The sequence below is a fragment of the Thamnophis elegans genome, chromosome 3 (assembly GCF_009769535.1).
Source record: "Thamnophis elegans isolate rThaEle1 chromosome 3, rThaEle1.pri, whole genome shotgun sequence".
Lineage (NCBI taxonomy): Eukaryota > Metazoa > Chordata > Lepidosauria > Squamata > Colubridae > Thamnophis > Thamnophis elegans.
Window position 1 is genome coordinate 142,255,577 of NC_045543.1, and position 19,926 is coordinate 142,275,502.

General features: G+C 44.5%; 1 protein-coding gene across 3 annotated transcripts in view; it reads right to left on the reverse strand.

The window, feature by feature from the left end:
• Positions 1–3,569: 3,569 nt before the first annotated feature.
• Positions 3,570–19,926, reverse strand: part of SLC14A1 (solute carrier family 14 member 1 (Kidd blood group)) — a 33,926-nt gene continuing 17,569 nt past the window's right edge. For all 3 annotated transcript variants that reach the window (XM_032212569.1, XM_032212570.1, XM_032212568.1), the window contains exons 3-9: positions 17,593–17,782; positions 16,374–16,502; positions 15,740–15,932; positions 9,963–10,110; positions 7,927–8,061; positions 5,896–5,945; positions 3,570–4,161 (exon numbers count right to left, since the gene is read on the reverse strand). In XM_032212569.1, the coding sequence (XP_032068460.1) occupies positions 3,976–4,161; positions 5,896–5,945; positions 7,927–8,061; positions 9,963–10,110; positions 15,740–15,932; positions 16,374–16,502; positions 17,593–17,782 (1,031 nt within the window). In that variant the 3' untranslated portion in view covers positions 3,570–3,975. The remainder of the gene's footprint in view (positions 4,162–5,895; positions 5,946–7,926; positions 8,062–9,962; positions 10,111–15,739; positions 15,933–16,373; positions 16,503–17,592; positions 17,783–19,926) is intronic.

Genomic DNA, 19,926 nt, shown 5'->3' on the forward strand with positions numbered 1-19,926 from the left:
CTTATCTTGGAAGTCTGGATTGCTGCCAAGGTCTTGTCAGTGTGTTAATTTACTGTGAATAAATCATCTAGCAGTATTCTTGTCTTGGAGTGCCTTGGTGTACGGAGAGGGGGGGGGTCAGAACACCTAACTATACCTAGTTCAGACAGCTTTCTGCCAACAGGCTATTCTCCTTCTTGGTCACATCCAGGAGTGACCACACCACGAAAAAGAATATCACTGTATAATGCCTTGGTAAGGCCACACTTGGAATACGGCATCCAGTTTTGGTTGCCACAATATAAAAAAGATGTTGAGACTCTGGAAAGAGTGCAGAGAAGAACAACAAAGAGGATGAGGGGACTGGAGGCTAAAACATATGAAGAATGGTTGCAGGAACTGGGTATGAATGAAAAGAAGGACTAGGGGAGACATGATAGCAGTCTTCCAATATCTCAGGTGTTGCCGCAAAGAAGAGGGAGTCAAACTATTTTCCAAGGCACCTGAGGGCAGGACAAGAAGCAATGGGTGGAAACTAATCAAGGAGAGAAGCAGAGAAGAGCAATCAAGATGATTAGGGGACTGGAGGCTAAAACATATGAAGAACAGTTGCAGGAACTGGGTATGTCTAGTTGAATGAAAAGAAGGACCAGGGGGAGACATGATAGCAGTGTTCCAATATGTCAGGGACTGCCACAAAGAAGAGGGAGTCAAGCTATTCTCCAAAGCACCTGAGGGCAGGACAAGAAGCAATGGGTGGAAACTAATCAAGGAGAGAAGCAACTTAGAACTAAGAAGAAATTTCCTAACAGTAAGATCTATCGGCCAGTGGAACAGCTTGCCTCCAGAAATTGTTAAAAACTGGAGATTTTTAAGGAAGAGATTTGACAGCCATTTGTCCGGAATATTATAGCGTTTCCTGCTTGAGCAGGGATTGGATTAGAAGACCTCCAAGGTCCCTTCCAACTCTGCTATTCTCTTATTCATAGTGGTTACAATAATATACTTATTGCTATAGGATTCACACTCTTGCATGGCTGAAAAAGTATTTACATCTGACTCTATTTCTTCCTTTCACAACAAAGCATTGGGATTTGATTAACAGTCCAGCTTTCTGTGAATACAGGGAGTGCTTGACATATATGACCACAATTGGGGAGCAGAATCTCTGTTGTTAAGTAAGATGGTTATTAAGGGAGTTAGGCCAAATGTTATGCCTTTTTTTTGCCAAGGTTGTTAAGTGAATCTTGTGGTTATTAAGCAATGCAGCTTCCCCCAATGACCTTGCTTTTTGGGAAGCCGGCTGGGAAGTTCACTATTGTTCCGCGAGAAAATTTTGGTGGTCCGCAGAAAAAATATTTGCATTTTTATATTGCACTGAATTACTACTTATCATTTTTTTTTAAAAAAATTGATTGATTGATTGATTGATTACATTTATATGCCGCCCTTTTCCCCAAAGGGGACTCAGGGCGGCTCACAATTCAATCAGGGAAGGGGGTACAGACAGGGGGATAAAAAAGACGAGACATAACAATACAAAATTTAAAAACACACAACAACCATACCATTCGAGAAGGGGGGCAAAAACTCTTTAGCCCCAGGCCTGTCGGAACAGCCAGGTTTTAAGGGCTTTGCGGAAGGCCTGGAGGGTGGTGAGGGTTCGAATCTCCACAGGGAGCTTGTTCCAGAGGGTCGGAGCAGCCACAGAGAAGGCTCTCCTCCGGGTAGTCGCCAGTCGACACTGGCCGGCGGATGGAATTCGGAGGAGGCCTAATCTGTGGGATCTAATCGGTCTAGTGGAGGTAATTGGCAGCAGGCGGTCTCTCAAGTACCCAGGTCCAATACCATGAAGGGCTTTATAAGTGACGACTAGCACCTTGAAGCGTATCCGAGGACCAATAGGCAGCCAGTACAGCTCGCGGAGGATAGGTGTTACGTGGGTGAACCAAGGTGCACCCACAATCGCTCGCGCGGCTGCATTCTGGACAAGCTGAAGTCTCCGAATGCTCTTCAAGGGCTGCCCCATGTAGAGCACGTTGCAGTAGTCCAGTCTAGAGGTCTGTTGTTCCGCGAGAAAATTTTGGTGGTCCGCAGAAAAAATATTTGCATTTTTTATATTGCACTGAATTACTATTTATCATTTTTTTAAAAAAAATCCATACCGTAAGATTTAAAATTATACATTTAGTGGTCCCTGAAGTCCGAAAGGTTGGTGACCTTTGATGTAGAAGGATGAAGGACAAGCAGTTCATTAAAAAAAACTGTTTTAGTTCATGTATTTTAGTAGTTTATTTGACTTTCAGAAAAATACAAAAACCTAAAAGATTCATTACACTTGTAGTAAACACAGTAAATCACAATATATAACGTTGATTGAGTTTATCTACAATATATATACATGTTGGGTGAGTTTATTTACAGGACTTATAGGGACTTCTCTGGCTGCTGGTCTCATAGAATGTCTCCAATGAGTTGTAGATCATGGTTGGACTTCCAAAGGTTCCTTCTCTTCGGCTTCCCTTCTCCATGTTCAATATGCTTCTCCCCCACTCTACATTGCTAAGGGGCCCACAATGAATTCTGCTCTTCAAACCATGATTCAAGCTCATTTATAAAGCATGGTTTGGAGACAAGGTATCAGGGCTAAGCATCAGGGGTCAGTTTCGTGGGATCGGCCAATAATTAGTATTTGCAGAGATCTGTGGGGGGTCTTTGATGCTGTCTGAGCTTGGTTATTTTTCTTACAAATGTTTCATGACCCTACTAGGTAACATCATCAGTGCTAGAAGGGAGTGGGGTTTGTTCTCTCTTTATGTCCAAGAGGTTTGCCCTGCTAATATTGATGGAAATGTTCTTGGTGGTTCCTTGTTTATGGCTTGATTGTTTGTCTGAGTTGATCGTTCCTTGATTGGAGTACAATTGATAGAGTAAACCACTAGTCCTGTGATGGCAAACCTATGGCACACATGCCGGAAGTGACCTGCAGAGCTATCTCTCTGGGCAAGCATTTCTCATGTTTCTCATAGAAAAGGAACGGACACACCATCATGTCTAGATTGATTATGTCTTCAATGTGCAGATATACATTTGGGTTAATAAATTGGGAACGCATTGATATATCTGCAAAGACTTCTTAGTATAAATTTTGCTCTAGCACTGATCTCTCACGACTCTCTGTGTTGCTAGGAATTAGAGGATGCTGTAAAGGTATCTTGTAACAATTGGTTTCCTGAATATTTGCATACAGAGAATATTGTGTGTCTAATCGCATTTGGCCAAATAAAGTATTCACTCATTCGTTAAAGTGCTCATAACTTGCAAGTAACAGCTAAGTTTGCAAATAATAATAATAATAATAATAATTTCTCTTCTTTACAAGTTTGACTTACGATGATAATTGATACCGGAATTTCCATTGCTAAGCAAGGCAGTTCTTAATAGCAGCAGCAATAGCATTTAGACATATATACCGCTTCATAGAGCTTATACAGCCCCCTCTAAGCGGTTTACAGAGTCAGCCTGTTGCCCTCAACAATTTGGGTCCTCATTTTACCGACCTCGGAAGGATGGAAGGCTGAGTCAGCCTGGTGAGATTTGAACTACCGAATTGCAGGCAGCCGGCAGTCAGCAGAAGTAGCCTGCAGTGCTGCACTCCAGCCGCTGGGCCACATCAGCTCATGGCTCGTGAGTCATGTCTGATTTTATGGCTTTTTAAAAAACAACAAGGCTGAAGAATTCTGGGAATTGAGGTCCACAAGTTTTAAAGTTGCCAAGTTTGGACACCCCTGGTTTAAACTGAATTGTCCCACTTATATTACGTTCCTTCCCAGATGAATACATTCACTCCTGAACCTTGAACGTTGAACTTGACTGATCCAAGTGAAGGCATCTACAATCAAGAAAAACAAACGGTCCACTGAAAACTAGGTTTTTCTTCTGCTCTTCCGTGGGAAGACTCTGTAAGTTGGAAGACCGACTCTTCTGTCTGCTCGCTTACACTTTGTCGCAAACGGATTCTTCAGAACACTGTTTCTTTCTCTCCACATAGTACGCCCGGTTGGCTTCTGGATAGGTGACTTTGGAGAGAGGCAGCTTGAAGATGGCCTTGTTGGTGGTGCTTAAGAGCAGGAAGGCGAGCGAAGATAAGCAGAAGGGCCAGGTGCCTACTGGCAGCCCAAACTGGAAAAAATAAAATAAAAACAGCAACATCTGTCAGCAATATCTTTGAGGAGTTTACACAAAATCAAAGCCCTACCTTGCTTTTAATATCTGTGTTAGGAATATAATCTAATGGTTGGGTTGGCAATATATAAATCATGTAACAATGTTGTACCTGTTACTTTAAATCATACTGTAAAATGTGATTGGTTGTTGTTTTCCTCAATTGGCCATAAGAGGGAGCTAGAATGACTGTTAGCTCTCTCTCTGTTCGTTAGATGCTAGGCTGATCTGATCTGAGTGTTTATGGAAGCTGGCTGTTAGAAAGTGCCTTGAGCTATTGTAAGTTTTGCAACTGTTAGCAAACTTTGTGTATCGAACTGATTATATGATTACCGGACTATGTTATTTAGATTATCCCTTAACTGAAAGGCGTTGATGACTGACTGTCTTATCCGTGTATGACTTGGACTGTTTGATGGACTCTGATACCTCTATTTCCACGAAAGTAAAAGCCTATTGAAACTGCAGTGTCTCTGTATGCTGGTTTGTGTGTTCTTCAACACAACTCTCACAACGCTTCTCTGAACGTACTCGCTCTCCCAACGGGGAGCTTACTTAACACTGGTTATGGGCCCAGAGTGTACCAGACGTAGCTAAAGGAGAGCTGGTGTTGATAAGCAATACCGCATACAGACAGCTGTTTAAGCTTAGGCATACTAAAAAGCAGAGGCATCACCCTGCCAACAAAAGTGCATATAGTCAAGGCTATGCTTTTCCCAGTTGTAATGGATGGCTGTGAAGGTTGGAACAAAAGGAAGGCTGAGTGCCAAAGAATGGAGGCCTTGGATTAAAGGTGCTGGAGAGGACTCCTGCGAGTCCCTTGGACTGCAAGGCCATCCAACCGGTCAGTCCTAGAGGAGATCAACCCTGACTGCTCTTTAGAAGGCCAGATCCTGAAGATGAAACTCAAAGACTTTGGCCACCTAGTGAGAAGGAAGGACTCCCTGGAGAAGAGCCTCATGCTGGGAAAGATGGAGGGCAAAAGAAGAAAGGGACGGCAGAGAGTGAGGTGGCTGGATGGAGTCACCGAAGCAGTAGGCGTGAGCTTGAATGGACTCCGGAGGATGGTAGAGGACAGGAAGGCCTGGAGGAACGTTGTCCATGGGGCTGCGATGGGTCAGACACGACTTCGCAACTAACAACAAAGTAAGCTTAGAAAGTGCTACACACTTTTTGGATTTAAACAAGAGCAATAATGGAAGATATCTACTGCATTGACAATGGCTCTGCTTGCCACTTTGGGCATGCATGCCATAGGCTCCCCATCACGGTTCTAGAGCAGTGGTTCCCAAACTTGGCAACTTTAAGACTTGTGGACTTCAACTCCCAGAATTCTCCAGCCAGCAGAGCTGGCTGGAGAATTCTGGGAGTTGAAGTCCACAAGTCTTAAAGTTGCCAAGTTTGGGAACCACTGCTCTAGAGTATGAGCTGAATTGAATTTTGTGGGGAGAGAATGCTGTGTTACAGGTACTCCTCAACCTACGACTGCAATTTTCCTTGTAAGTCATTGCAGTCGCTAAGCGGGTTACCATGCATTCTCATGGTTACGCCTTGCGGGTGGGCTATTTCGAGGTTAAAATAGACCCCATTTCGGCCACCTGTAATTCCCCCCCCTCCCAAAGTGAGCAAAGAATCGATGATGCTAAGTAGATACAACTGCAATCTTTGCTCCTCGATTATCTGCGAACTTACCACGGAAAAGACGCGGCTCATTGCTTCTCCCACGTAAGTGGTGAAAAAAGCTGCAAGAAGAAACATAAATACATAATGTGGTTATTTGCTGCAAGAGACTCTGAAATAGAAAGGGGTTAAGGGCCAGGTGGTGAAAGGGACTCCGATCTATGATTTTGGGCCAGTCCCCCCCCCCCCACTCTTGGCCTGACCCACCTCACAAGGTTGTTGTTCTGGGAGAAAAGAGAAGGAGGAAGGCGTGTTGGAGATATTTGCTGCCTTGAGTTTTTTTGTAAAAAATAATAAAGGCGGGATACAAATAAAGAAGTAAAGCTATTTTGGGTTAGGGTTAAAAGTACATTGGCCTGCAATCAGAGGTGGGTTCCTACCAGTTCGCACCTATTCGGTAGAGCCGGTTCGTCAAATCTACCGAACCGGTTAGAAGAGGTTCCACCAGTGGACCCGGAAAGCAGGCCACACCTACAGAAGAGGTTCCAAACATTTTTGAAACCCACCACTGGTCCTTGGATATGATTATTCTACACTATCATGCTCCTATCTATAAAACTCAGTGCCTCTGTGAAAGGTAAGGATGACTGCTGCGTTTGTGGTGCAATCAGAACATTGCGTGTGTTGAAGTTGTTTTAACGCAAACCAAAGATGCCTTTTAAAAAACAAGTTTACATCATATTCTTATGCATGCCAGTGCTGTGTGTGAGGTAATTTAAGGTGGTTCTGACAAGTGTCGTCAGCATCTTCATATCTGGTCACATGGGTGGCAAGCCACTCCCATCCGGTCACATGGGTGGCAAGCCACTCCCACAAAGGAGGCCACACCCACAGAGTAAGTTCGAACAATTTTTGAAACCCACCACTGCCTGCAATGGGCTGGGGAGGCCTGCAGAGGGTCAAATGGAGCATTGGAGGACCGGATCCTTCCCTCCAGAAGCTCCATTTCAGCCCATAATAGGCCAAGGGAGGCTCAGGAAGGCTCGAACGGAACTGCAGAAGGGTGCAAGAGGCTGGAAAGGAGACCGTTTGCTAACTCTTCGCTAGGTAAGTGACCCTGCATGGCAAGTTGGGGTGGGGCGAAGCAATTGTGGGGAGCATGAGGCATTTCAATGGGTTGAGGAGGCTTGGGTGGTCTTAAGCAGGTGGCAGTTTCCATCAGTTGGCTCCCGATGGCCTTCCCCACCCTCGTGCATACTTAACGAGCCTCACATTCGGTTAGCGAACGTGTGTGGGGAAAGCAGGGAGTGATCCCATTCAAGGTATGAGATTCACTTCCACAAATCTGCGAGACCGCCTACTGCCACATTCCTCCCAGTGGCTGGTAAGATCCCACAGGTTTGGCCTCCTTCGGATGCAGTCAGCCAGACAATGTCGGCTGGCGGCTCCCCGGAGGAGAGCCTTCTCTGTGGCTGCCCCGACCCTTTGGAACGAACTACCCCCTGAAATCCGGACCTCACCCACTCTCATGGCCTTCAGAAAAGCTGTCAAGACCTGGCTTTTCCAGCAGGCCTGGGGCTGTTGACCTCATTGTTGAGGTCCAGCCCCGACTGAAGTGAATGTATCTGCGTCGTTTTAACTTGTCTCATTTTATTTTTACTTTCTTTTATTTTCTTTCTCTTCCCTTCTGTAAGCCGCCAGGAGTCCTTCGGGATTGGGCGGCCTATAAATAAAATTAAACTTACAAACTTACAAATCCTTGGGTTACGAAGGGAATGGGCAAGCTCCATGACGTTTGTAACTCGAGGACTACCTGTGTGGTGGGTCCATCAGAACTTAGTGACCATACAGATCACTAAACCATCGGTCGTACATTGGCAACTATCTGTATTTTAGGGATGTAAAGCAGGGGTCCCCGACGCCCCGTCTAGTCCGCGGCATGCCAGAAACCAGTCCGCGCAAACAAGCAAAGGCCTATCCATGTGACGTAGGAGGCAGGCGAAACCACACCCCCTCCGGTCTGCCAAAAAACCTCTCTACGTGGAGCTGGTCCCTGGTGCCCAAAGTGTTGGTGTAACTACTGTAAAGGGCCTGGTTACTTACCGCACGCTATTGCCAACACAAATGTCTCCCAGGTGAGGGCGTAGAACATCCCTCCAATGGCAATGCAGGAGAGGCAGCTGTTGTAATTCCACAAGCCAGCGTAAATTTTGTTCAAAGGGGAGGCCAGACTCAGGGCTACAAAGCAAAATGGGTGAAAATCTTAGTGAGTTTGAGTCCATAGAGAATATTTAGCCATACGGAAGGCCTCCTGGTGTCCACACCTCCCAGTCTGTGCTTGAACTGAAAATGAACATGATTCCCCATATGGACATCAATGGACATTCCCAATTGTCCAAGTCAGGGGTGGGTTCCTACCGCCGTTGGTACTGCTTCGCTTGGCTCGTGCGCGCGACAGATGCGCATTGCTCAGGCAGGCTCAGTTCATGTAAATTGTTCTGTGCATGCACGAAGACCATGAAAAGCTAATAAAAAACATGCCGGCAATGGCAGTGGAGACTGGGGAAGTGGTTCGGGGGCGTGGCCAGCCTGCTGGTTCTGCAACCCAGGCCAAATTACCACTACCGGTTTGCTCAAACCAGTGCGAACCGGTAGAAACCCACCTCTGGTCCAGATCCTGGTTGTCCGAAAGGTACAGGAACACACACACACACACACACACACACACACACACACACACACACACACACTGACCAGGCTGCATTATTAAAGGCTTTCCTAGGGCCCACTTGACTCTAGATCAGGGGTGTCAAACTCAACTTCATTGAGGGCCGCATCAGGGTTGTATTTGATGTAAGGGGGCCGGGGTGGGTGTGGCCAGGATGGCGTGGCCAACTCAGCATCACTCGTGTTGGGGGGCCTGTTGTGGCCTGAGCGCTCTGCCAGTGAAAATGGAGCTGGGGGGGGGGGCGACACATGCTCTGTTTTTGGTGGCAGAAGTAGCGTGGGCTGGTCCTTTGCTGTTTCCAGGGTGGCCCTATGGGCCAGATTGAAGGACCCGGCGGCCAGATCTGGCCCCTGGGCCTTGAGTTTGACACCCCTGCTCTAGATGATTTTGTGTATCTTCTCTACATGTTGTGGGCTGGTTTTAATGAATTCCAATTATTCTTTTTTGTTTGTTTGTTTTGAGCTTGGAGGGGAATATAACTTTAAACAAGCATCCAAGGTATTTGAAGACTCCACTTTGGGGTCTTGGAGCAGTTGTGGTATTCAGCCGGTTCAGATCGGTTCGGGTGAACCAATAGTAGTGACCCAGGCTGGCCATGCCCCTGAACCACTTCCCCGGTCTCCACTGCCGTTGCCGGCATGTTTTTTATTAGCTGTTCATGGTTTTCGTGCATGCACAGAACAATTTACATGAACTGAGCATGCCTGAGCAATGTGCATCTGTCGCGCGCACGAGCCAAGCGAACTGGTACCAACGGCGGTAGGAACCCACCCCTGACCTGGACAATTGGGAATGTCCATTGATGGCGCTATGCTGTCTTATTTAGCCATGTTTTCTAAGCTGCGGGTGTGCATGGTTTTTGGTGCGCGGTGAACTGATGGTAAAATTATGTGAAACCCACCTCTGTCTTGGAGCTACTTCTGTTCACAGTTACTAAAACTGGTGGCATAGCTTCTTTTCATCTTGAGAAGGAAATGCTCAAAATTTGAATGAATTCCCAAATTAGCATAGTCTAAGAAGAAAAGAAGAAGCTACCCAAGCTCTCCTGAAAATGTGTTATCCCCAAAGATCTGTGTCTTGTTTGATTTGGGTCATTCCTTCCCATCTTCTGCCCATGTTCTCGAAGGTTAAATGTCATTCCCAGCTATGAAAGTCTGTGCATCCTTTGCTAATAAATCTTATTATCAATAAATCTTAGATAATCCCAGAGTTTGCTCCATGCATGGCCACTGTAGAACACTACCTCAACACAAAGCTCTTGAGATGTTGGCATTCTTGAGATGCTGGAACTGTGGACCTCTTTTTCTCAGAATATGAGCAGTAAGAATTCTGAGATATGGTGCAATGCATTTGGGGTTTTCCAAGTTGGAGAAAGTTGGTGGGCAGAATGATGTAATGCCATCTGTCATACCTGCAGGTATCCCAGCTGCTGAGCCAAGCACCGCATGACTGAAGATGAGAGGGGATGAAATGAACACAGCCAGCATGACGACGCCACCAGTCCAAGGGTTATCGCAACCATAGACCTGCCCAATTCCTACTGGAATAGACCTCAGAAGCTGTGAAACAAGCATTCAAAGAAAAGAGTTGAAGATCATACCAAAATGACTTCCATTGCGATCTTCAGCAAGTGGTCAATATCATCATCATCATCATCATCATCATCATCATCATCATCATCATCATCATCATTATTTGCAACAACAGAATTGTATCACAGCAGCCAGTTGTTTCACCGGATTTGGCATTGGTTACTAGTCGGGCCCCACCCAGGGGCTTAGGACGTCGTAACGTATTTTCGTAATATGCGTGCAGATCCAAACAGTGCGGCTTTTTGCATTTGACTGATGGTGATTTTGTCAATTTTTAACTGTTTTAAATGTAATTCCAGTGCTTTTGGAATAGCACCCAGTGTGCCAATTACCACTGGAATTACCACTGCTGGTTTGTGCCAAAGCTTCTTCTCTGGTAGCATTGTATTATTAACTAGGGCATACAAAACCTTTGCCAGACCAATTCTCGAATACAGTTCGTCTGCCTGGAATCCACACTGTATATCCGACATTAATACAATTGAGCGGGTCCAGAGGTATTTCACGAGAAGGCTACTCCACTCCTCTATTCACAATAAAATTCCCTATGCCACCAGTCTCGAAATGTTGGGTTTGGACAACGTGGAATTGCTTCGCCTGCTTCCAGTACACAAAATTGTGTGCTATAATGTCCTACCTGTCAACGACTTCTTCAGTTCAACCTCAATAATACATGGGCAAACAGTTGATACAAACTCAAGGTAAACCGCTCCAAACTCGTTTGCAGAAAATACAACTTCAGCAAGAGTGGTCAACGCCTGGAATGCTCTACCTGACTCGGTTGTTACATCCTCAAACCTCCACAGCTTCAACCTCAAACTGTCTATTGTGGACCTCACCCCATTCCTAAGAGATCCTTAAAGGGGGCGTGCATAAACGCACCAGTGTGCCTACCATCCCTGTCCTACTGTCCCCATTTATTTGCATTCACCTCTTTCGTTCATATATCCATGTTTATACCGGCTATCTTTTTTAAAAAATTAATTTTATTCCTGTTTTGCAGCCATTTATACCAATTGTTCCAAATTTCATAATATTCCGACTCTTCTTTATCTTTTAATTTCAGTGTTCATTTGTCCATCTCTGCACAATCCCAAGCTTTTTTTTATCACTAATTCGTCCGAGGGGGTATTATTTTGTTTCTAGCATTGGGCAAATGCTATTCTAGCTGTAGTTAGCAGATGTGTTAATATGTACTTAATTTTCTTTGTATATTTCCCTTTGATTATTCCCAGTAGAAAGATTTCGGGTTTGTATTTTATCTGTTCTCCTGTACTTTCTTGCACCCATTTCCAAATTTTTGGTCCAATATTTTTGTGTTTCCGGGCAGGTCCACCATATGTGATAATAGGCCCCTTGTACTTTTTTACACTTCCAGCAGGTCGGCTTCATGTTTGGGTACATTTTAGCCAATCTTGTTGGTGATAAATGCCAACAATAAAACATTTTGTATATATTTTCTTTAAGTGCTGCTGATCGTGTTAGTTTATAATTTGTGTTCCATTTGTATACCGGCTATCTTGTATATGTTTGACAAACTAATAAAGACAAATACAAATTAATCGAACCTTGATTGGATCCATTCCCGAAAAGTATAAACTAGTCTTTTGTTTGCTAAACTCCACCCAGGAATGGACGTGGGCCTTCCCATTCTTTTGAACAAGGAGGTAATGTCAAGCTGCTCTATTTTGCCTCTGAACTGGGATGAGTTGAACACGGCAACAATAGACCTATTCTTTAAAGAAATTAAATAATTCCTGACGGAGTCAGTTTGAGCTTGACAGCAAAAAAATAACCCCAACAACTTGTTATTGCTTTGGCTAAGTCATCAGGAAATGTTCTTGCAAATGACCCTGGCATTCACTTGTGAAGTCTCTTGCCGAGATAAGAATACAAAAAAATAATAATATTTCTAATAACTTGTTAATCTTGCATAAAGGCCACCTCTCCCTGTAGAAGCTTGAAATGAAAGGTTTGAATTCCCAAAGCTAGGGAGGACGCAAGGCCTAATCTGTAATTTTCGACAGTGTTTGAGAAACTCAAGGTTGCTTCCAGCTACAGAATCCTATTTTACGATGTTGGAAGAAATGTCCATTTGGGTTCAGTTCCAAGTGGGGGGAAAAGACCCTGGAAACACGGAGGCTGCTTGGAAAGATGGTTTAAGATGGTCCCGCTCACCTGCGCATGCGTGCGTGTCTCCCACATGCATGGCAGAGACCTGAAAAATCAGCTGGCCAGTGGGCGGCTCATGCGCATGGACAGTGCAGCTGAGCTGGGCGAGGGCTGGTGTGCCCGCAGAGAGGGCTCTGTGTGCCGTAGATTTGCCAAATCACGGATCCAGGCGTTACAGCTGGTCCAGAATGCAACCATGCCTGCAGTTTTGTGCCTCTAGATTTGGCCAGTTAAAACCTCTGTTGTGTGACTTGCACTGATTCACTGACTTCCTTCTGGGTACAGTTCAAGGTGATGATTATTACTTTTAATAGTGCCTATATGGCACTAAGCTCTCTGCAGAACTATCTCTTGTTATCTGCCCATCCCACGAGATCAGATGGGATAGGTGTGCCTCCAAGACTCATCCTGGAAATATTGTTATCTAGTTAGCTAGACTTTGGAAACACAGTTTTTTTCCCATGCTTTCCATGGTTTTTTTTAGAAATCATAGAATCCTACGGTTGGGAGGAACTGTGGAGGTCTTCTAGTCCAACCCTCTGGCACAGGCAGGAGTTTTAATACTATCCCAGGCAAATGGTTCTCCAATCTTTTCTTGAAAATCTCCAGTGATGGAGCATCCACAACTCCAGAGACAAGCCATTCCCTTGATTGTTTCCACTATCAAGAATAACAGTGTAGGAAGGGACCTTAGAGGTCTTCTAGTCCAACCCTTGAAGCCAAGGGTTGGACTAGAAGCCAAGTAAACAGAGGGGTCACCAAATAACCATGCCACAAAAGCAGTTTTTCCTGCACTTTAATCCACAAAATAGGTGTTTGTTATTTGTGACAACAACAAACCAGTATGTTGGAAAACTGCCTCTGTGGGCTGGGTTAGGAAATATTATTATGGCACTTGACTTTATAGGTGGTGTAAACTGCCTACAATGATATCACCTTAATTGGGCATAATTAACATGTTTCTCTCTCTCCCTCTCTCTCTCTCCCTCTCTCTCTCTCTCTCTCTCTCTCTCTCTCTCATATCTATATATCTATATATCTACATATCTATATATCTATATATCTATATATCTATATCTATATATCTATATATCTATATATCTATATATCTATATATCTATATATCTATATATCTATATATCTATATATCTATATATCTATATATATCTTTACCTCTCTCCCTCTCGATCTATCTATCTATCTATCTATCTATCTATCTATCTATCTATCTATCTATCTATCTATCTATCTATCTATCTATCTACACACACACACACACACACACACACACACACAAACAGAGTATAATATACTTCCTGACTCCTAAGAATTATGGAAACTTTGATCTCTTGGCAGAAAACAACAATAATAGCCCAACCTGATTGCATAAAAGATTGAAGGCCACCAGTACCTGGCTACCAATACTCTCTCTTTCTCTCTCTCTCTCTCTTTTTCTCTCTCTCATCCACCATCTATATCATATCCCTCTCCCTCTCATCTACTCTATCTATCTATCTATCTATCTATCTATCTATCTATCTATCTATCATCTATCTATCTATCTATCTATCTATCTATCTATCTATCTATCTATCATCTATCATCTATCATCTATCTATCTATCTATCTATCTATCTATCTATCTATCTATCTATCTATCTATCTATCTATCTATCATCTATCATCTATCTATCATCTACCATCTATCTCCCCCTCCCTCTATCATCTTTTTCTCTCATCTACCATCTATCATCTCTCTCTCATCTATATCTATCTATCTATCTATCTATCTATCTATCTATCTATCTATCTATCTATCTATCTATCTATCTATCTATCATCTGCCTCCCACCCTCATCTCTCTCTCATCTATCACCATCTATCACCACTCTCTCTCTCTCTCACATCTACCATGTATCGTCTCTCTCTCTCTCTCTCTCTCTCTCCCTCCCTCCCTCCCTCCCTCCCTCCCTCCCTATCTATCTATCTATCTATCTATCTATCTATCTATCTATCTATCATCTTTCTATCTAAATAAATAAATTGGGGTTATACTGTAGGTGTGCATAGACCAAAAGGTCTCATTTAGACATTGATTATATATATATATTTACTTTTATTTGATTGTAAAAGAATTTTATGGTATTTTAAACGAGTTGTATGACTGCCCATCTTAAAATAGCCTTGGGTATCTCACAACAATAAAAATGTGAAAACCATAAAAACATAAAAGGATAAAACTCAGTGCCCCAACCATTCTCCTGGAGTGACCCCCAGCAACTGTCAGAAGTCTCCACCACTTGACCCAATAGCCTGGGTGAAGACTCAAATCTTGATACCCATTTCAGAAGGCTGGATGGGTGGGAGGCCTTTTGGATCATTGGGGGACGGTGATCCATGAGATAGGAAATAAGGAGGAATCCAGGAGTCCCAGTGGACAACCATTTAAATAGGAGCCAGCCATGTGCTCATATGTGCAACCACCAAAAGAGCCAACATTAACAGAGGGAGAGGGACCAGGGGTGACATGACAGCAGTCTTCCAATATTTCTCCAACTAAGGAGGAATTTCTCTTATTTCATTATGCTGTTTCTTTAGTATAGTTGATGGGAGGGGGGAATAGACAGGAGTAGGATTGTGGAATGTATTGTTTTCATTCTTTACTAGAAGCCAAGGTCATCCTTTGTCTCCGCACCAGTACACCTGACTGGAAGAAGCTGGGTGTGGATGCCAGCGTGGAAGAAGAAGATTGGACCATGTTGATGGATTGTGGGTGGAGGGACAAGATCATGAACTTTTAACTGGGTGGAATTCTGCTGTCATGTCCAGTATTGGGATTAAAACAGATGTGCTAAGATGGCTGCTTTATTAAATTGGAACTTTAAGGATAGTTTTGCCTTGGACTCTGATTTAATTCTGCATGATACTTGGAACGCTGACACCGAGTTTGGCACCCCTATCCTAGGCATTCTATACAATGCCAGCATTTCACAGATTGCTAGTAAGAGATGCATAGCAGAAACCAAGCCATCAGTGGTGGGTTCCGGCTGGTACACCCACCCGGTACGCCCGTACCGGTAGTATTTGGGAGCAGCGGTCACCGTACGGTGGCTCATTTGGCCCACCCGCCCGCCCACGTTCCATACCTGTTTTTAAGGCAACCGGGCCAATTGCGACAAGCAGCTGGGTGTTGCAGGGGCGGTGGAGTGCGCATTCGTGCGCAGCGCATGTCAGGCTCATACACGAACGGACCACAAGCAGTGAAGGTGAGAGCAACTCACCACTGCAAACGATCCAGGTCAACGCCCTTGCGGTATTCCCACTTATGTGAAGCTTCTTCCTTTAGTGGTTCCTCCTCCCCCTGCACACACACACACCAAAGGACACACACACAGCAAGGGGTATATGGTGGGTATCTTCTTACCATAGACACTTGAGCGCCGGACCAAGAGTTGTTGGGCAAAGAGGCGGTTGGTTCGATCAGCGTGGTAGGGAAGAAAGAATTATAATGGCCGGTGGCCCCGAGAAACAGACTCAGAGCCAAGTTGAAAGGCAGCGTGAAAACCGGAAGGTCCCATTTGCTGAAGAGCGAAGCTAAAGCGCTGGTAAAGATGGGGCTGAAAAAGAAGAACAGGAATGATTGGAGAAAGAGTGCAGTCACTTTTGTTATAGTCTTTGCCAATATCATGGCTTTTTAAAATCAGGACAAAGGACAGAAATATTACCAGATCTCTCATTTCTCATTTACTTACACACACACACACACACACACACACACACACACACACACACAGAGAGAGAGAGAGAGACACACACACACACACAGACACAAACACACACACACAGACACACACACATATACTAGTGGGTTCCAGATCCCATTGCAAACAGTACGCTTTGCCGGGGCCGGACGTCCACCTTGGGCACCCACACTGCGCACGCGACCGCTCTGCGCTCTGCGATGCCCCAACTGCTTTATGAGGTCGCCCAGGTGCCCAGACTCCATCCTGCAAGGGATTATGGGGTCATTAAATGAAGATGAGGATATATAGACTCACCAGGTCATGGACATGAGAACAACAGGAAGTAGGAGCCACCAGTAATATTCCCCCTTGTCTGAGAAAACAGCCATCAACATCCCTACCAGGACACCGTTGTAGCCATGAAGTCCGGCAGCAATTGCGGATCTAGATAGCAAGCATGGAGAGAAGTTACTTTGCAAATGTACCGTATTTTTCGGGCTATAAGACACACCAGAGTATAAGACTGACGATGATTTTGAAGAGGTAAATTAAAAAAAAGTTTCTGCACTCTGCAGGCCTCCCAAACCCTCAGACCACCTCGTTTTTTTTGCCAAATTTCTTTTGCATGCATAGGCTTTGGGAGGCTCGTAGAATGCTCCTGTGGGCTGGGGGAGTCAAAAATGAGCAAAAATGGGGTGTTTTTTGCTTGTTTTTGCGAAAATGTGAAAATTTGTGGCTGAAACAAACTGAATCAGGTAGAATGTTCCAAACTTTGACAACTCTATTACAGAAATCATATTTTTTACAGTCAAGTTTAGAACGATTTACATTGAGTTTTAAACGGTTGTTTGTGCATGTATTATTGCAATTAAAACAACAAAAAGTCATTGACAGGTAAAACATTACTACGTATAATTTTGTTTGCAATTCCTAAGTCAGACTGCAAGCAACACAGTTCTAAGTTAGGAGAAATGTCGGAGAAATCCAGTGGCTAATTTTATCTGAGCATTGGAAGAGGAGGAGGAGGAGGAGGAGGAGGAGGAGGAGGAGGAGGAGGAGGAGGAGGAGGAGGAGGAGAAAATTAGAGGTTCGAGGTTCGAGGTTCATTTTATTTATATGCCGCCCTATTCCCAGCGGGACTCAGGGCGGCGCACAAACCCAAGGAGGGGGGAGGGAAAAACACAAAAAGTACAAAAAGTACAGGGCATTTAAAACAACCAACAGCCATACAATTCGAGAGGGGAAGGGAACTCATTGACTCCAGGCCTGCCGACACAGCCAGGTCTTAACGCCTTTTCGGAAGGCCTGGAGAAAGGTGAGGGTCCGAATCTCTGCGGGGAGCTCGTTCCAAAGGGCCGGAGCCGCCACAGAGAAGGCCCTCCCCCAGGTAGTGGCCAGATGACATTGGCTAGTAGACGGAACCCAGAGGAGGCCAACCCTGTGAGATCTAATGGGTCTTTGGGAGGTAATTGGCAGCAGGCGGTCTCTCAAGTACCCAGGTCCAATACCATGAAGGGCTTGGAGGACAGCCTACCTCTCTTGGCTTAGAATAACTGCAGTTAAAGTTGAAACAATCACTCCAGTACAACACATGAGCGTCAGCCAACGGCTCTGCACCAGGAATCCAATAAGCAGGATGAGGCCACTGAGTGGATTGTTGACAAACATCACTTGAGAAACACCCCGCAGAAGCCAATCAACAAATTGGAGGGCCACAGGCTTATCTGAAAGAGAAAAGCATTTGACAATGTATGATGGGATGTGATATGATGGTACAATGTGAGTAATATATAGGATAGATGTTCCTGTAGAAAGGAATATAGAGATGACCTTGATGGATGGATGGAGGGAGGGATGGAGGGAGGGAGGAAGAGCAAAGGAGGGAGGGTAACTCCCGCCACCAAACCGATAGTGAAGAAAATAGGATACCATTACTGAGTTACACCATCACAACTGCAGGGTTAAATGTCCTTGACTGTCTTAAGAGGAATGTTATTTAGACTATATATAAGAGCCGAGGTGGTGCAGTGGTTAGGGTGCAGTACTGCAGGCCACTTCAGCTGACTGTTATCTGCAGTTCAGCGGTTCTAATCTCACCGGCTCAAGGTTGACTCAGCCTTCCATCCTTCCGAGGTGGGTGAAATGAGGACCCAGACTGTGGGGGCGATATGCTGACTCTGTAAACCGCTTAGAGAGGGCTGAAAGCCCTATGAAGCGGTATATATAAGTCTAACTGCTATTGCTATTGCTATCTCCCACATAACCCCCCCTCCCATTTTCCCACAGCATGAAATGTGGCCGGCCCAATGCAAAAGATGGGTTCCAGGCCTGACAGCTGACTGGGGAAATTCTGGGAGTTGAAGTCCTTCAAAGATGCTAAGGTTTGGGAAACCCTGAGATAATGGTCAAAGGTCTACCTGGATAGGGCATGGAAGCTCTGATTCATTTTCTTTTTATTATACTTTCTTTTCTACTGAGTTATCTTTGACCTGGAAACTATGAGACAGCACAACAAGTGGTGTGTTTGTTTTTGTGCTAGGCAAAATAAACATTTAGCAATTCATACAAAGTGCAATTTCAGTTGCTTACTCGTAGCCCAGGGTTCAGAAATCTCTGCCTGGATGGCTTATAAAAGTGATAATCGCCATAAAGGGCAAGGATACTATATGGTAATAAAATGCTTCCTTTGAGGAAAAAAATAGCAGCAATAACACACAGACATGATAGCAGCCTTCCAATATTTGAGGGGCTGCCACAGAGCGGAGGAGGGTCAAACTATTATCCAAAGCACCTGGAGGCCAGACAAGGAATAATGGATGGAAACTGACCAAGGAGAGATTCAACCTAGAAATAAGGAGAGATTTTCGGACAGTGAGAATAATCAACCCATGGAACAGAAGTTGCCTTTGGAAGTTGTGGAGGCTTCATCCCTTGAGACTTTCAAGAAGAGATTGGATTGCTATTTGTCAGAAATGGTATAGGGTCTCCGGCTTGAGTGGGGGGTTGGACTAGATGACCTATAAAGTCCCTTCCTACTCTGTTAATCTGTTAAACCTGGTTAAAGTGCTTGTACAAATATGACAATCTCATTTCGAATGTTGTACTGCCCAAAGGGTTTAAAAGAGCTTTTAATATATTGACCAGTTCATTTCAGCTTTGTAAACTGGGAATATTTGGCTAGTTTATGATTCAAAATATGGTGCTTCTTTAGAACATTTATCTAGTTTAATGAAAAGAAGAGCTAGGGCAGTGTTTCTCAACCTTGGTGACTTTAAGTCCTGTGGACTTCAACTGCCAGAATCCCCCAGCCAGCATAGCTGGCTGGGGAATTCTGGGAGTTGAAGTCCACAGGACTTAAAGTCGCCAAGGTTGAGAAACACTGAACTAGGGGTTCCATGACAGCAGTTTTCCAATAGTTGAGGGGCTTCAACAAAGAAAGGGTCAACTTTTTTTTAATCAAAGCACCAGAAGGCAGGAGAAAAGCCAATGGATGGAAACAAGGAGAGAAGCAACTTAGAACTAAGGAGAATCTTCTCAACAGTTAGAACAATTAATCAGCGGAACTGCTTGTCTCCAGAAGTTGTGAATGTTCCAACACTGGAAGTTTTTAAGAAGAGATTGGACAGGCATTTGTCTGGAACGATATGGTCTCCTGCTTGAGTAGGGGGTTGGACTAGAAGACCTCCAAGGTCCCTTCCAACTCTGTTATTCTGTTAAAATGGCTTGATGTATGAGCAGATTGTGTAAACGCCGCCAATGAGGATGCAATGTCAAAATACAGAAAGCAGTAACTTGCCCTGTCTTCCACAATTCCACAACAGGGTTTTGTTTCTGTTGTTCGGAAGTTTATGAACTGGGACGGTTGCCA